This window comes from Protopterus annectens, chromosome 6.part0 (assembly GCF_019279795.1).
Source record: "Protopterus annectens isolate FY-2018-M chromosome 6.part0, PAN1.0, whole genome shotgun sequence".
NCBI classification, from domain to species: Eukaryota; Metazoa; Chordata; order Ceratodontiformes; family Protopteridae; genus Protopterus; species Protopterus annectens.
The window spans coordinates 417,349,752-417,367,645 of record NC_056737.1 but is presented as its reverse complement, the minus strand read 5'-3'; the positions used below and the strand labels follow the sequence as shown (position 1 = coordinate 417,367,645).

The 17,894-nt window shown below is 40.0% G+C and overlaps 1 protein-coding gene across 1 annotated transcript in view; it reads left to right on the top strand.

Annotated features, from left to right (window-relative positions):
* EMC7 (ER membrane protein complex subunit 7) overlaps positions 1 to 17,894 on the top strand; it is a 313,873-nt gene that overhangs the window by 240,546 nt on the left and 55,433 nt on the right. The window contains exon 4 of the mRNA XM_044074160.1: positions 15,574 to 15,654. Within this exon, the coding sequence (XP_043930095.1) occupies positions 15,574 to 15,654 (81 nt within the window). The remainder of the gene's footprint in view (positions 1 to 15,573; positions 15,655 to 17,894) is intronic.

Genomic DNA, 17,894 nt, shown 5'->3' with positions numbered 1-17,894 from the left:
AAATCACTTTGTGCTTGATTTTCTTGTTTACATTTTCAATAGTGGAGCTAGCTGTTCTACAGTTATGGTCCAACTTGCTACCATTTCTAATTTTCACATGGATGAAAGCCATTCTTCCTTGGCATCACTGAGATTATGTAAGACCTTTCTCAAAGGTACCTTTTTTTACTTCGACCGCGTACTAAGGATCCTAATCCCTCATGGAATTTAACAGTACTTCAGGCATTGATACAGCCTCCCTTTGAATCTTTTCCCAAGGTGGACTTAAAATTTCTGTCTTGGGAAAAAGATTTTTCTTGTTGCAATTACATCAGCTAGATGAGTATCCTAGCTCTAGGCGCTCTCTATCCAGCCACCATATCTGTTTTTTTTCATAAGGATAGGGTGTCCCTTCAGAGTAACCCTTCTTTGCCACCTCAGGTGGCATTAGAGACCATCAACCAGTGCATCAGTGTACCCATTTTCTTCCCGAGTTTTCCCAACAAGGAAAAATACTTGCTGCACCTGTTGGGTGTTCTCAGACTGCTTATGTTCTGTCTCAGTGGAAGTAAAGATTTCAGGAAATCAGAGGAATTGTTTCTCTCTTTCCATGGCTTAATTTGGCAAGGCGGTATCAAAAGTAACTTTAGCCAAATGGCTCATTGATTGCATTTCCTTTGTTTCTAAAGGGTTGACATTACCTAAATCTCCTAAGGCTCATTCCATCAGATCTGTGGCCACATTGTCTGCTTTCTGATTTAGGGCTTCCATAGATGATATTTGTGCATCTACCACTTGGTCCAGTGGTCCTACCTTTATTGCTGATAACAAATTGGACATCTTATCTAGGATAGAGCAGTGTTTAGCTCCGCTGTACTCTGAATATCCTTCCTTGAGGACAACCCAGGGTTTTCTCTAGCTCTATCCCATCAGTTGAGGAACATATGAAAAAGTCAACAGATACAAAAGTTTTGTACTCACCATAATGATGCATCTGTGTTGTCTCACTTCATCCTTCCTGGTTTGGAAGACTTTTATTTGGGCTCCTTGTCTGTCCTGATGGGGTAATTCTTGATGGCCTTGCTGAATGAGCTCCAGTCTTCCTCCTCATAATTTCTATTCTAACTGGAATGTGGTTTAATTTGGGTACCTTGTTTTGTTACAGTATGGTAGGCTGACTAGAGGTCAAACTTGATCTGAGATAATCCAGGTTAAGATGAGGATTGAGTAAGAGGAGGAGCTTGAGCTAATGAGCTAAAGTCTGTCGAAGGGGCTGAAGCTGGATCCGAGGTTGGATCCAAGACCAATTGGTTGAGAGAGGATAAAAAGAGACAACACAGATGCATTGTTATGGTGAGTACATGACTTTTTTTCTCTCTTCCAGTGTGGGCTTATTTCTTGTTTTCCAATTTCTTGTGACTTTTTATGCATCTAACCAATAATCAATAGTTAATGCTTCAACATATCTCGGTTCATCAGGATTCTTTACTTGCAGTATTTGATCTGATGTCAATTTTCTTTCATTCCTCGGCAATTGGGTTCATGTTCGACCCTTAGATCTGACTCTGCTGTTATTTTCAGCTTGTGGTCACTAGCAAACTCTCTTGAGTTCCTCCCTTACCCATAATGCTCTATCCCTAATATACCTCAGATCTCATTTGCAGTTTTCTCATTCGGACTTGGTCACTGTGAGTTGTTGAGCTTAGTGTTCAAAAGTCAGAGATAATTTGTTACATTATCATCTTATTATTACTTTACTGTCTAATTATCTTATATATTTTCTCCCTTCTCATATGCTAGTGTAATTCCTCTTGACCATTGTTGGTAAACTTTCCTAGCTATCCCCTTTTACATGCTAGTGTAGTCTTCAGTACCATTGCTGGTATCTCCTTCCCTTTTTTCTATCTGTACATAAATAAAAAATATATATTTTTTTCCTCTCTCAAACCCTGTTTGTCAAAGTGTCTGAAAAAACATCTGTTTTTAAAAAGTGCCAGAAGTGCGGTCAGAAGTTGCCAGTTTCTGACACTCGCGCCTTGTGCGTTTATTGTCTATGCCCTGAGTACCATCAAAAAGTTTTGGGGATTCTTCAGTGGATATTGGCAGTTCAATGGTCTGTTTTTCATCAGCATATGCCCACTCAGATAAGAATTACCCAGACATGCAAAAGATGTCTTTGGTGGTGGATCCGCTTTGATCAGGTTCTGCAAGGCCATCCCTTCATTCTACTTCAACCCAAGGCCATAGTGACCATGGATGCATACTAGATTGGGTGGGGAGGGCACATCCTGGGGAAAAACAGTCCAAGGCACATGGTCCCTTGAAGAAGCCAGTATGCATATCAGTGTCCTGGAAATAAGAGGAGTGCTGTTAGCATTGCCGGCTTTCCAAAACTCTCCCTTTCAGGACAATTGCGATTCAGACAGAGACAATACGTCTGTGATTTGTTACATTAATAAACAAGGGGAGGAACCAGATCTTTCCCCTTGTATCAAGAAGCTGTCAGAGTTTGGCAATAAGCAATCTCTTCCAACAGATTTGTCATAACAGTGTACGTCCCAGGGAAATCCAGCATGATAGTGGACAAGTTAAGCAGGTCCATTTTAGTACCTCACAAGTGGTCTCTCAACAAGGAAGTGGTGGAAATGATTTTTTGCCAGTGGGTTCAGCCATACTCTGACCTGTTTGCATCTTCCGTAAACAAGTGCAGCAGGTTCTTTGCCCTAATCCCCCTGCCAGGGAGTTACCGAGCAATGGTCTCCTACAGGATTGCCCCCCCCCCCCCGGTCTCCTCTGTGCTTATCCCCCAACTCTCTTAATTCCCAAATTTTTACACAAAGCATCCTAGTTGAAGAGCAGAGTCATTCTCATTTGCCCCTTACTGGCGTCAACAAATTTTGATTTCCATTTCTTTGGCCTCATCCAGTCTACCCTCCTTGGATTCTGAATCCAATTCCAGACATTCTGTCTCACCCGACAGGAATGATTCACCCAGATATTTAAACCTAAAACTGACAGCATGGTTTCTCTACTTCCATTGATAGCCAGACAGCATACACTTTTCCCCTGTTCATTATATACGTTTGTCTTCCAACAAAGCTTCCACAAGGAAACTTTACAGAAGAAAATGGAAGATATTTGTTTTTTGGATGCAGCAGGAACATATTGACTGTTTTTTTTTTTTTTTTTCAGCACCAGTGCATAGTGTCCCTGAATTGTTAGCAGCAATTTTCAGTGAAGGAGCTAGCTCCTCAACTATCAGGATACAACTAGCTGCAATTTCTAATTTTCATATTGAGATTGAAAACTCTTCTTTGGCGTCATCTAAACTTTATAAGGTCTTTTTGAGAGGAACCTTTCTTTTGAGACCCCCTTATAAGGATCCAACTCCACAATGGGAATTAAATTTGGTATTACAGGCCTTAATTTCTCTTTTGAACCAGCAGCTAAATGCGAGCTAAAATGTTGACTTGTAAAACTATATTTTTGGTAGTCGTCACCTCTGCTAGAAGACTGTCAGCATTTCAAGCACTGTCCTGTAAACCTTCTTACTTAGTACATAAAGATAGGGTAGCTTAACAAACCAATCCTTCCTTCCTAAGGTAGTGTCAAAATCAAACATCATCCAATCTATTAACTTGTCAGTTTGTTTTCCAAATTTTACAAAGTTGAATATATGTTACACTTACTGGACGTTCATAGGGAATTGCGTTTTGACTTGCATAGAACAAAACATTTCAGAAAAATAGATCAATTGTCTCCTTTGTGGATTCCAAATTAGACAAGCCAGTGACAAAGGTAACCTTAGCCATTTGGATGACCAATTTGTATATCCTTTGTTTATAACAAATTGGGACTTTCCTTACCAAAACTTTTGAGAGCCCATTCATTTAGGTTCATGGCAACATCATCAGTATTTTTATCCAGGGCTTCCATGGACAATATGTATGTGGCTACTACGCGGGCTAATCCGCATACCTTTATTACTCATTCCAAATTGGATCTGGTCTCGGGGAGGAGCAGCTTTCAAGCTCATCTGTGCTCAGGAATATCCTTCCTTAGAGTCCTCCCGTGATTTCATGTAGCTGAGAACTCTCTTCCAGTTGTTGAGGAATGAATGAAAGTTGACATCATCAGATAAAAAAGTTATGTACTCGCCATAATGTTCCATCTGTGTTGTCCATTTTCATTCTTGCTCAATTCCCCTCCCACCAACCCCCTGCCTTTGAACTAATGACTTCGGGATGAGTGAGATCTTGTAAGGGAACCACTGTTTCTTATGTTGAGCTCCAGATATGAATTTCTGTTACCAGTATGCTAATATTTTTTTGGTACTATATGCCAGCAAAAACCATCTGAGGTATGTTAATGGGTAGAGCATTATGGGTAAGTGAGGAGCTCAAGAATTTGCTAGTGGTCAAGAGTGGAAAATAATGGCAGAGTCAAATCTGAGGGTCTGATCTGAACCCAGTTGAGGAAGAATGAAAATGAACAAGACAGATGGAGCATTACAGTGAGTACATAACTTTGTTTTTCTTTGCTATCTGCATCTCCTGCTTATTTTCTGTTGCATACAAACACACAAACAAAGCACATACTCCCATGTCCCTTTTTGCATCTCCTGCGCTGTCCATTTGATTGGGTGAACATTTTCTCAAGCTTATCTGGTGAATGAAAGTATGTATGAAAGCATTTCCTTACAAATATTTTATATTTCCTTGACTTTGCAGCATACATGGGGTCTAAATATCTGGGCTATACATATTTTGTAAACAATATTTTATCGTCTAGTCCTGTTTCAAATTTGTAAGAGCTGTATGCTTTTCATTTTTCAATTTGCCAATTCCATTCTATCTTATGTCACAAAAATCTACTGCAGCTGGATTTATCCTAATCCTTTTCTGTTTAAAAATATTTTTTTCGGTTCCAAAACCTAGCCCAGATATGCTAACATTTTTTCTATCTTTTAATCTAAGGAAGTCTCTCATTATCCCGGTCCCGTATTTCAGAACCAGTTCCCATCTGTTCCCTGTACTTCTGTTACTTTTATCACTGCAATATGTCCATATTTGTTCAGCAGTATATCCTACAGAAGTTATCATTTCTTCACTCATTCACTTCTTTTTGATTTACTATTTTTTTCATAGTTTGGTGGTGGTATTACATTGCGCATGCTTTTGTTTGTCTTCATTCTCCATGATTAGCCAAATCCCTGTTTGTTCTTTGTCTTGTTTGTCTGTATGTTTGCTTCTGAGCTAAATACCTTAATTGTGCTGCTTTAAAATCTTCCTTTAGATCTGTTAGTCCTAATCCTTCTTGCTGTCTTGGTAGTATAAGCTTATCTTATTGTACCCTTTCTGTTTTGCTTTTCCAAAATAATCTTTTTATATCTTTAATAATTGTGCCTGATATTCCTTCCTTTGGTTGATATCCTGTGTATCCCTCCAGTGGAACCAAGAGCATTTTTATCCCTTGAATTTTACTCTCTATATCTATTGGCGTCATATTCCATTGCCTGCATTTCCTGATGATCTTTTGTTGCCTTACATTTTTTCAGCAGTTTTTTTTTTTTTTTTTGTTTCATCAGTGTGTCCAAATACTTCATTTTCTTAGTGCCCACAAAGAAAAGGACATCTCTGTAACACATCATATTTTGGTATATAATCTAACACAATAAGCTTTGTTTTTGTTTCATTTATTTTATATTGGTGTAACGTAAGTCTTTGTGGTATGTCAGATGCTGTTTTTTGTTTCTCGTTCAGTGTTCATTATGTAAAGAATGATATCTGCAAACAGTGTTGTCTTTTGTTGCTCATTATGCCACTCATAACCTTTTATTTTCGATTGTCTGATTTCTCTTGCCACTGGCAACATACATAAAGCAATTAATAATTGGGAAAGTGGACACCCTTGACTTGTGCTGCTAGTTTAAAAAGAACTCTTCTGACAGAGTCCTTTCATACTTTATATTAGCCCCTGCTTCTTTACATACCCTGAAAACTAACACTACTCACTCCAGTTGGAAAACCAAACAGCTGTAGTTTGGAGTCCTCAACTGATGCTATTAATTGCTTTTTCAGTATCCATCCCCACAAGCATTGAGGTGTCTCTGCTCTGATTAACACATTTCTGTTAATATTATCAGATGATTGTGTGGTCTCACTATTAACCACATTGATCTAGCTGTTATACTAGTACTTGGTGGTAATCTTCCCCATCTCCTGGCCAGTATTGTCACAAACACCTTGTAATCCTGGTTTAATGTTGAAATAGGTCTATAAGAACCATGGATGTCCTTCCATATTACTATTGCAGTATTCATCACCTAAGGGATCTCCTGCCAAGGATAGCCCAACGTCTGGCCAGTATACCAAAGCTTACATCTCTTATAGGTGTTGTACATCATACGTAGGCTCCCCATGCAAAAAGTAGGGCATAAAGGTGACATACGGTCACAGATACTCGGAACTTCTTTGCTGCCAGTCTGAGCACCATTATCGAATGTTAGTCTAAATGCCATTCTGCTGTGCTGGTAATAAAACATGTTTTCAGGTAAGTGCCCTGTTGGGATTTCTTCTCTTCCTTTTCTTGTTGTTATTGTGTTCGTCATCCAGAAAGAGAAAATGTCAGTGTTGGAGGCAGATTCCCCATAAAGACCATAACTATTTGTGCTTTTTTTGTTTGGGTGCTTCACACGATCATATGCAATGTTCTCTCTGTCAGATGCTTTTGCCCAAGATCTTTCATATTTGTGTCTCCTCTTTGTCAATATACCTGGAGAACCAAATTTAAGTTGTTGGCTGAGGGTGCTATGATGGAATCCTCCAATCCTGAGGGCCAACTGTCTACCAAGAAGAAAGCCAAAAATGTTAGACCTGATTTGGCTGTTGCCAGCCTCCCCTGGATGTTTCTCTAAGCTGATAAAAGCCCAAAGGGACCATCCAGGGATTGCTTTGTTTACTCTGCATGATCCCGTCAGAGGCCAGCATGGATCCATGTTCTCTCATATCCTCAGAGGCTGTTCAAACATCTGTATTTGATGTTGTAGGGGAACTTTGACTGATTAGATCTGAAGGACTGAGCGAGGTTCCTCAGATCTTAGTAAGGGAGGAGATTCCTACAACCATTATAGAATTGCGTCAATGGCCTGACTCTCTGAGGGTTTTTCAAATGGACATCCTGCAGAAAAATAAACAAAAGACAAAGCATATTTCCCCCATTGTGAAAGATCCCAAACATGAATGGAAGGCTTTCACACAGGGTTTATTTAATGCTTTAATGGCCTTGAAGCCACCTCAAGGGGTCTCTGTTCGTGCTCCTCTCTGGCCTTCCACTTCACTGAAGAGGCATAGGGAATTAAATTGTTCAGATGAAGATCTAAACTCAGGGGAAGAATCCCTGGCATTCCTTAGTTCCAGACTCCCCTTTGGAAGAGCTCTCCATTGGGGGTACCAGTGCCTGTATGATGGACTATTTTAAGTGAGATTGTTCTCAAGTCTCTTGTATTCAAAAAAAGGTATGAGCTCCCACAGATGGAGTCTCCCAAACCATCTACTGTTCGTACTGTTCTGGCTACCCTTTGAGATGCCTTTTCTGCAGCCTCTGACTCTATCTCCTACAACTAAAAAGCCAGATAGGTTCTATAAAGTGCCGGAAGACTGCACATTTCTTTATAAATACCCTTCTGTAGTGTCATTTTCTTCTGACTAGCCATCCAAGTTGTTGCCTTTGACCAAGTCATTGCCTTCTGATAAGGATAGTAGGGCCATAGAAAGGTTGGGCAAGAAAGTTTACACTGCTGCCACTTTGTCATTTAGCTCCATTAAGTACTAGACTCGTATGATCGGGTATGTTTTGGCTGTCCTTTCTCAGGTTTCTGAGGTGGTTTCTGACCCTCCTGACTGAGGGGATGGCTTAAACCCTTTCCCTGCTGGGATCCAGTTCACAAGTTGCCAGCCATTCAGTCAAATGCAGCTGTGATGCAGCTTATGCCTCTTCAGGGTTGCTGCCTTCAGTTCAGTTATGAGGTGGTGGTGTTGGCTTCTTCTTCATGCTGATGACACTAAGGCCAAACATTTGGTTGCTCCTTTGGATTACAAAAGTCTTTTTGGATCTGCTGCTGCTGATGATTTTCAAGTCCCTCCAGGACAAGGGCAAAGCCTTGCAGGAGCTGAAACATATGTTCATTTCTTCCATTCCTAAATTTCAGAGGAACTATCACTCCAAGTCTACCTTTGTTCATAGGTAATCTCTCCCTCCTCCCAAGGGCAAGAAGTGTTCTAGGCATGTGCCTCCTACTACACAGACTCTTGCCTTCCAGAAGCTTTTTTTCAGGACAAGCCTGGGTCTATTTGATGGTTTCCTTCCTCCTTCGCTTGATCAGGTTCTCTTATCCTTCAATCTTTCTCTGTCTCTTCCAAATTGACTTTGGACTATTGTGCTTTGCCAATTATCCGTCAGGGATATTTCATGTTTTGGAAGTCCCTTCCTCCCTTTTCAGGCATTCCTCAGCCTCCTTGGGAACAGCGCTCTCAATTCCCAGAGGTCTTCACTCTCTCTTGGCTTATGGCACCATTCAAGCTGTGCCTCCAGCCTAGGTAGGGAAGAGAATATATTCCAGAATGTTTTTGGTTTCATGAAGGGGAGGATACATGGAGACTAGTTCTGGCTCTTTCCTTGCTGAATACATGTCTCAATGTTCCCCTTCAGTTCTGGTGTCCTCTACATCTTCTGCAGGCCTTTCTGGTCTCTCTGGATCTCAAGGATGCATCCCTTCACATCCCCATCCATCCTCTTTTTCAGGAAATATTTACTTTTCTATGTCTCTGCCTTTTTAATTTTCTGGTTTGCCATTTGGCCTCTCTATTGCCAAGGGTAGGGTATTCAACAAAAAGCCTCACTCTTTTCATTGCTTTTTGCAGAATTTGAGGTATTCAGATTTTTCCCTGTCTAGACGATCAGTTTATTCAAGCTCCTTTCTGAAGCAGTCTGCTTCAGGAGGTTCTATATCACCACATCGAATGGTGATAAGTTCGAACTCCCTTTGTTTGAACTGAAAAGTCCGAAAGCCCTAAACCGCGAAGTTATGGAACATCGATTTTTTTCCCAGGGAAAATAATCGGTGGGTCGTCTTCGGTGCTTTGCTATTTCCTGTACTATAGTGTGATCTCAGAGTTGGTATATTTAAGTAGGGTGTGTGTGGGGGGCACAGCCCCCCACTTCAGTGTGTTTTAAAGTTGTGATTTTTTTTTTCATGGAGCAGCGATTTTTTTTTCCCTGGGAAAAAATCGCTGTTCCATGAGTTAGCTGTTTAATTTTCGGACTTTTAGGTTCGAACAAAGGGGTTCAAACTTATCACCATTCGATGTGGTGATATAGACCCGCTTCAGGAACTCTAGTTTACCACTTGCCTTTTACACAGTCTCTGGTTCACTGTAAACCTCCAGAGATCAGCTCCCTTCCCTTGATCATAATTTCCTCTACTGCAAAGTTTAGACAGTTCCCATGTTAGCATCTGTGCCTGTCTCCAAGGCTCTGTCTCTAATAACATTTTTTGAATCCCTTCTTCCCCTGGCATCTGTCGTGCCAGGGAATTTTTCAGGGTTCTGGGGTTAATGGCATCTACTGTTCCCATGCCTCTTGTTACCGGGCTCCATAAGAGGAAGCATCAGTGTTATCTCATATGGGTGCAGTGTCAACATTGTCACCTCCTGGAGTTCCCAGTACGTTTTCTTCCCTGTCTCAAGCTCAAACTTCAGTGGTGGTTTCATCAACTTTATCTCAACCCGAGGCTTCCTATTTCAGGCTCCAGTTCCCACTCAGGAGCTATTTACAGATGCCTCAGACAGGGGGTGGAGTATCTTTTGTGGCCCACTAAAGGCTCCGGGTCTTTGGCTGTCTTGTCAGAAGTCAGACCTCAACGTAAAGGAGATGAGAACTGTGCTTTTGGCTGTGCAAGCTTTTCATCCCCTCTTTCATCCTGTGCCCACCAAAGTTTTAAGACAAGACCACAGTGACGTGGTATGTCAACAAGCAGGGGGGCACAAGGTCCTATTTTCTTTGCAGATTAGCTCTTTGGGTCTAGCTCTAATTATCCAGTATGAAGTGACTCTTTCGACAGTTTACATTCCCTCAGAGCACACTGGTGGCAGACTCTTTGAGTAGGTCCAGCACACAAGTTCAGAAATAGATGCTTCACAGAAATGTGTTCCTGGACATTGTTCACTGGTAGATCTTTTTACCTGCCCTCTGAACAGACAACTTTCTCTGTTCCAGAGTCTCAAGTCTTCTGACTTGGAAAGTGTGTGCCATGTGTTGCCCTTGGAAGGGGATGTTTTTGTTTGCTTCCTCCCACTTCCTGTGTTACCCCAAGTTCTGCACAGGGTCAGGCAGGACTCTCCCAAAATCTTGTTGGTGGCTCCCTTTTGCCACACACAGCATTGGTTCCCCCTTGTTTTTCATTTGGCGATGGGCAGTCACCACAAGTTTTCTCTTCAGGTGGATCTTCTCAGGCAAGACAAGGGGTCTCTAATCCATCCTCATTTGTTCACTGTTTAACACTGTGGGTGGTAGAGTTTTGATCCCTTTTTAGGCACCTCTTTTCTGACATTCTGCTTTGGGTTTGCAAGATGCCAGGAAACTCATTACCAGGAAATCATATATGTCCAAATGGAAGAGATTTTCTGCCTGGTGCCATTCTTACCTTCAGGATCCTCTTTCAGTGGTCACAAAGCATTACAGAAAATTATGAAGTTTGTCATATGGGATCACCCATTACAAACAGTTCAAAAAATAGATGCAAGAAAACCAGATGTAATAGTCCACGAAAAGACAACAAAAGTAGCATTGATCATTGAAATTACTACACCCAGTGATTACATTGTCGTACATACAGAGAGACAGAATCATAATATACCAAGCTTTGCAGGCAGAAACAAGGGCGGTGTGGAAGGAGGATACCTGGACAGTGTCAAAAGTAGCAGGGGCAATGGGTCTCATAAAGAATTTACAGTTGTATTTAGGTACGTTACCGATTCATGTAACTCCATATGAACTGCAGAAGGAGTGTGTTCTGGGCTCATTGTGGGTGCTTCAAAGAGCACTTTTGGCTAACATCAAAGATCGGAACAGTACTAATTTCATGCACTTTAATCATACTTTGACTTGGGAATGGAGTTCATTCCCATCATGGTATTAGAAGCTCAAGACTTGGAGAAATTAAACCGTGGAAGCTTCTTTGGTGTTCTCAGATTTGTGTGATCTGCTCCATGCTGGGTAGACATATCCTTCAGTGAAAGCTCACCTCGCAATTTCTGCTTGTCTGCCCTTAAATTCTTCTCTAGCCTCTAGGTTTGAGGTCATGCAATTCCTAAAAGGCATCCTTCATATCAGGCCTCCCAGGAAGCCTGTTTTGCTGTCATAGGACTTGAGTTTTGTACTTGACAGATTGACCCAGACTCCTTTTGAGCATGCTTCCTTGCAACATTGTACTTGGAAGACTGTTCTGCTTCTGGCTGTTACCTTAGCCAAGAGTGTGTGCAAACTTCAGGCTGTCATGGCTATTCCTCCTTTTTTTTAGTTTCCATAGAGATAGGGTGTCTCTTCATACTAATGCTTTTATGCCCAAGGTGGTCAGTGAGTTGTGCCTTAGTCTGTTCATTTTCCTTCTCCATAGTCTGCCTGTGATGAGGTTCTTCACATTTTGGATTTGCATAGACCGCTCTGATATTATTTAGATAAAACTAAAGTGTTTCGCAAATCTGAGCAGCTGTTTGCTTCCTTTCATCCCAGGACTTTCAGTTTGACTGTTTCTAAGCAAACCATCTCCTCTTGGATTGCTAAGGCCATTTCTTTTGTTATTCTTTTCACAGCAAATGTCTTTCCTCACCTGTAAAGGCACACACTAATAGTGTACTTGCTTCCTCTGGTGCCTTTTTCAAGGGACTGGATACCAGTTCTATTCTTGAAGCAGCTAACTTGGTCCTCTGTTCATACTTTCATGAAGTGTTACAAGTTGGATGTTGTTTGCAGGGCCAGAGCAAGATTTGTCAGGGCTCTTCTGCATGGGTTTGTGTTGGGTTCCTCTGCATCCCTCCTCCCAGGCTTCATCTTGAGCTCTCTCCATTTGGTAAAGAGTACTGCAACAGTGATATGGAAGGACATAGTACAGTTGTGTGAAATCTTAACATAACAGCAGATGTCCTTATCTTCACTGTGTCAGCATTCACTCCCTCCCTCCCTCCTCCCCCCTCTGTCCTGACTCTTGCTGTCTGTTCTGGGCGTCCCTTTTTCCTTCTGGTTCCACTAACTTCTGCTTATCCCTGAGGGTATTCTGTTCCTCCTGGGGCTTTTTCATTTCTGAGTATCATGGGCAGGGAACGTACATGTGACATACAGTGCCTATAAGAGTTGAAGGCTTTGGTATACTGGCCAGATGTTAGGCTATCCCTGGCAAGAGATCCCTTAGGTGAAGAATACTGCAACAGTGGAGAGAGGGACCTCTACTGTTATGGTAAGATTTACACAGTACTTTCCTTTTGGTATTGATCACTGCAGCATCTTTTCTTCATGTCCTTGATAGCCCCCACCCCGAATATTGTTAAAGATCAGCCAGGCCTTTTTTTATTTCTTTTTCTTTTATATTCCATACTGCTTTTGAATTCAGTCTATTCCTGGTGTGTTTCCTGATGTCTGATTTTGTTATGTGCTTCATTAGTCTCATGTTCTTGTATTCTTTCTGTTAGACTTTTCCTGTCCCTCTCTTCCAGTTTCAGTATGTTAAGTTGTTCTTAATATCTTTTTACTTCAACTTGATGCAGTGCTTTGATTCTTCACAGTATAGTTTCTTGTTAATACTTTTTCTATTTTTCTTCGTATCCCCCCATTTCCTTCTCAAATTTTTCCTTCTCAAATTTAGTAGCAAAGTAATGCCACAAAGTAAAAAAAAATCTTCTAAAAGTAGATGAAGACACCAGGCTTTTGCTTAAATGTAACTGAAAGTTTGTCGTTTCGACATGCACATAGGTCTTCAGACTAAAAACATATGAAACCATTATTTTTTCTATAACCAAGTAGAGAGAGGTTGGGTGCTTTCCTTCACTTTTAGAAGATTCTTATATTTTTCCTTCTGAAACTTTCCCATGTCTGGTTTTCTTAACTTTAAGACAGCAAAAACGTGAAAGAATGACCAGAATCTCCATAATAACAGTATTGTTGCTTTAAAGTTATTTAAAGAAAAAAATGTTTGCAATGGTTGGGAAGTGTGGCAAACAAGTTTTTGTTTCAGTTGGGGTTCATATTCAGACTACACTTGAATGACACTGGAATACTTGTTATTCATGGAACTCCATTGTAAGAAAATATCAGTGTTTATCTCAGTTGCAGTCACTATTATTGTGTATAGTGCTTAACATCAGAGTATGTATTGACAGTGACACTGATGCACAAGTTGAGAGCTCATAAGCTATGTGGCACTTGTTCCTGATTTCAGGCAGGGCTGCTAAGTTTTTTAAATTGTGAAATTCATTGGAATTATCTGTAATGAAACAGTAATCCTGCATTTGTGCATGATGAAGAGAGTAAAGTACAAAAAGAAATGATAATACAGTTTTGTAGTGGCTCACACCACCGTTGTCATGTAATCAGAACAGCCTTTTCTAAAGGTGCTGAATGATGTCCTGGTGTCCAGAGTTACTCTGGCTTGTACATATGCAAATACCACTCCAGGGTACGATGTAATGTACTGAAAAAACACCAAGGGAGCAAGAAATGGGCTGTAGAATCCTTTACTTCACAGCTTGTAACTGGTACCTCGGGTTTTCGCCATTGGTATCCGTTAAAGGCGAAAAGCCGAGGTACCAGTTATGAGCTGTGAATAAAGGATTCTACAGCCCTTTTCCTGCTCCCATGGTGTTTTTTCAGTGTATTCTTGTTTCAAGCATTTTTATTATACTATGTAATGTAGTCTGTTAATATTCTGGTGAGCCTACAGCCTCCCACCCCCGCTGTGTAATTTCCTGCCCTTCTGCTTTTTCTACTGCTCAGTCACTAAAGCATGCACACACAAATGGCAGGGGGAAGAATCTTTGCATAGCCATAGCTGTCCACTGTACATCTTAGTAGTGTTAGTATCCTGAATGCAACATACTCTGTAGTTAGCCTTGTACTGGACTTTGCGTTTCAGGTATCTTAGTGAAATAATAGACTACTGTGCATCCTAAGAGACGGCTGTTGTATTTAACAATATCCCAAATTATTTTCTTCCTAAGTACTATATTGCCCAGGTGTGCATTATTGTTCAAGGCCTCTTCAGTTCCTTTCATTTTCTTTGTTTCCACTTTTTTTGTCACAGATATTATTTTTCCTGTTAAAGTCCTGCATTAACTCTGAATAGAATTTTTAAGCTTTCGTGATGTAGGAGAAACACAATTTCATCTGTTTTTAGTGTTGGTTATCTCTTCAATTTGTACAGCTCGTGAGTGGGCTTTTCCAAGGTCAGCAAAGTATTGTGAAGCACACATCTATAGTGAAGCTTATATCTATAGTTGCTGAAGAAATCTTTACATGAACAGCAGGGATCATTTATACTGTAATGTGTCATAAACAGATTAACATGTCCACTCATTTTTTCAGCCAGTGAACAGTTGCTGTTACCACTGCTAAAGAAATGTAGGCACAGTATTGAATACTAGAAGTACTTTTTAATACTTCCTTCTTTGTCATGGATGATTGAGCAGAGCTGTTAGGTGTGACGCTTAGACAGGATGGGTTAGAAATTTGATAGGGGCTACAGCTTTTATATGTAACATAAGTTCAGTTGTTTTGTCTGGAATAAGATTTAAGTGCACCTTTGACTGTTTAACAGCTTACATTTAGCACACATCTCAGTAAATCAATAAAAGAAAATCATTGTTTCCATAGGCCTGTGGCTTACAGTATTGCCATTACAAGTGAATATAGAAACAAACCACCCGATTTGCAGCATTGGAATGTCCTATGCTAGGGACCTAAAGTACATTGTGATGACAGGGCATACAGAAAAGCAACACTGCAGCATTGTGGCTATCCCCATTATCCCATTTTGGAGTAAAGCAAATTAACATCTGAGCTGTCTATGCAAATCCAAAATGTGAATTTTCAACTCGTACTGAGGCACTAGTACTGCATACAATGTCAAGATACGATGAGAAAACATTTTGTTCAGTTTGAGTGGAAATTTCTTCAAATGTATGTGTTGGTGAAGTAGAACAATGGGTGGCATGTTAATGTGAGTTTACACATTATTGTTTTGTACCACAGAAGCATATATTACATTGTTTACTTTATAAAAAATAGCATGGACATTCTGTTTTATGCTTTCCTTGAACTACTATTTTTAAGTGACAGTACATTTCACTTTAACAGCTGATGTTTTAATTTAGTAGCATTATGGGTTTTTTAAGGTAGAACAACATTTTGTTAAGCTAATACTTGAGTCATAATGTAGTTTACTGCAACTTATTTGTCATGGCCTGTACAGCAATACAGCAACAGGTTATGTGCTGCCTTAAATCCAGTAGTGATATCATATTCTGTGTTCTACTTGTTGATTTCCAGGTTTTGATGATGGTTCTTCCATTGCTGATAATTGTGCTGCTCCCTAAGGTTGTTAACACCAATGATCCTGAAGTGCGGAGGGTAAGTGTAGGCACTCTTTTTTTATTTTCCTTTACAGTTTGCGTTGTGGTGATTTATGTGCTAGTGATAGAATAGGTCACAGAATAAACTATTCATATCTGTGTCAAAAGATCATGCTAGTAGAAAGGGAAATTCTGAAATAAAATGTAAAATATTTACACAGAGTAATCCACAGGTATAGTTAAATAAACAGTTAAGCGTAAAGTCTGTGTTGATTTATTTTTACTGATGTTTGCACGACTTGTTGTATGAGGAATTGCTTTTCATTGCTTTCTTTACTGTTTATTTTCAGACCGTAGTCTAGTCTGTATGAAGCGGTGGTGGTGCTGCGGTAGCGTTGTCGCCTCACAGTAAGACGCTGTCTGGTTCGATTCTCAGCTAGAGCGTCTTCTGCGTGGAGACATGCGTGAATGGGCGTACCTTCGTTGAAGGTTGTACGTCAGGCCTGGCAAGCCGGTACGTAAAAATCAACTGCCAATCATTAGCGGACCGGAGTTCCGCTGTGGCGACCCCTAACCGGGAAAACCCGAAAGACGCAAAGTCTAGTCTGTATGAAGTATTATACACATCTTGCGTTTTGGCCATTGTTTATCACACTGACATTTTTAATTACCAAATTTCTTTGTCACTTTATTGTCTCTGGAAAGTATTTATTGTATATCTGTTCTAATTTACTGTGATTTCTTAATCTTGTTGCCTAAAGTAATTGTGAATGTCTGGCTGCCATTTTAATGTACTATCCACTTGTCTTCCTTTAGTTATTCATAATTGTGACCACAGGTGTGCAAATAGCTGATCCCACTGGAATTAATGAATTAGAATTAATGTCAATATGTTCTGTAATAACATTTACACCCGTAAACACCACATGTCTACCAGATTAGTGTTGTAATTTCAAGACCTGTAAGTGTGAGCCCTGGAATTACAAAATAGTCTAAAAATACCAGAGAATAGTGACTCTTGAGCATTGCGTTTCTCCTTTAGCGTTCTTGTGCAATTCAGTGTGGATGCCAAGCCTCCTACACTTCCCCAAATGTCTCTGTGTGTGTGTGTGTGTGTGTGTGTGTGTGTATGTATATATATATATATATATATATATATATATATATATATATATATATATATATATATATGTATATATATATATATATATATATGTATATATATGTGTGTGTGTATAATGTGTGTGTGTGCGCACTGGTACTTATTGAACATTTTTGTTTTGGTTGACTAGTGTGCAAAATCACACAGTTGTCAGGATTAGGAAATATGCCTTTTCCCTGATTTTGTGCAGTCTGTGAGTCAGTGTATATAATTAGCAGGGAGGTGTGGTGGAGCAGAGGCGTTCCTCCCTGCAAAAAAAAAAACAATGTTTTTTTCGAGTTTAAATATTTCATGCACTGAAGTTTCCCAAGTTGCAGGCTCTTAAGGTGGGAGAAGGCTGTCCAGTTTTCTATATAGACAGGGTCACTTTGTGTACAAACCCCTCTCTTGTACTTAGCTTGATTCAATGTGAACTCTGAAATAACTCCATCAGTCTTTCTGTTTTCTATCCAGATCTAAAAACATGAGTGAAAAGATTTTACACACTGCATATGCATAGGCAGCTCTCTTAATCTTTTGACAGAAGCAAGTCTTTAGGAAAGCTATAACCATCTGTTTGATTCTAATTCTGGGACTAAGAAAGCTAAACCCATCTGTTATGGCAGCTAAGGATATGTAGGAAGAGACTAAAACAAAAGGTAATACAAAAACTGAGAAACTGGAAGCTCTTGCCCATGGATATGGATAGCAAGATATAAGCAGTAAACATATTTTTAGTCCCTTTAGTCTTATACACAAGACCAGCATATTTCTTATCAAGCAGAGGATAAGTTGTGAATAGTAATTAATGAGAAGTTGAAGGATTTTATTTGGAAGGGGAAGAGTCAAGTGGGATAAACTGATTTTCCAACAGAGCAAGGAGGTTTAGGCTTACCTGATTTGAAGGGATATTTTAGAGATATACAGTTAAGGCTCTTATACGCAACACACACAGAAGGCTACAATTCAAAGTGGAAAGGGTGATGAAGAAGCAGGGGGTAATTCAAGAAATAAGGAAAGAATGGAATTTTATATGCCGATTCTTAAGGAGAATAATAGTCATACAGAATATTATAAAATAGCAGAAAGTATATCAAGAACTAAGTCAACACAGGAATGGAGAAAGGATATTCTGCCAATAGGGATGACTGCAATTA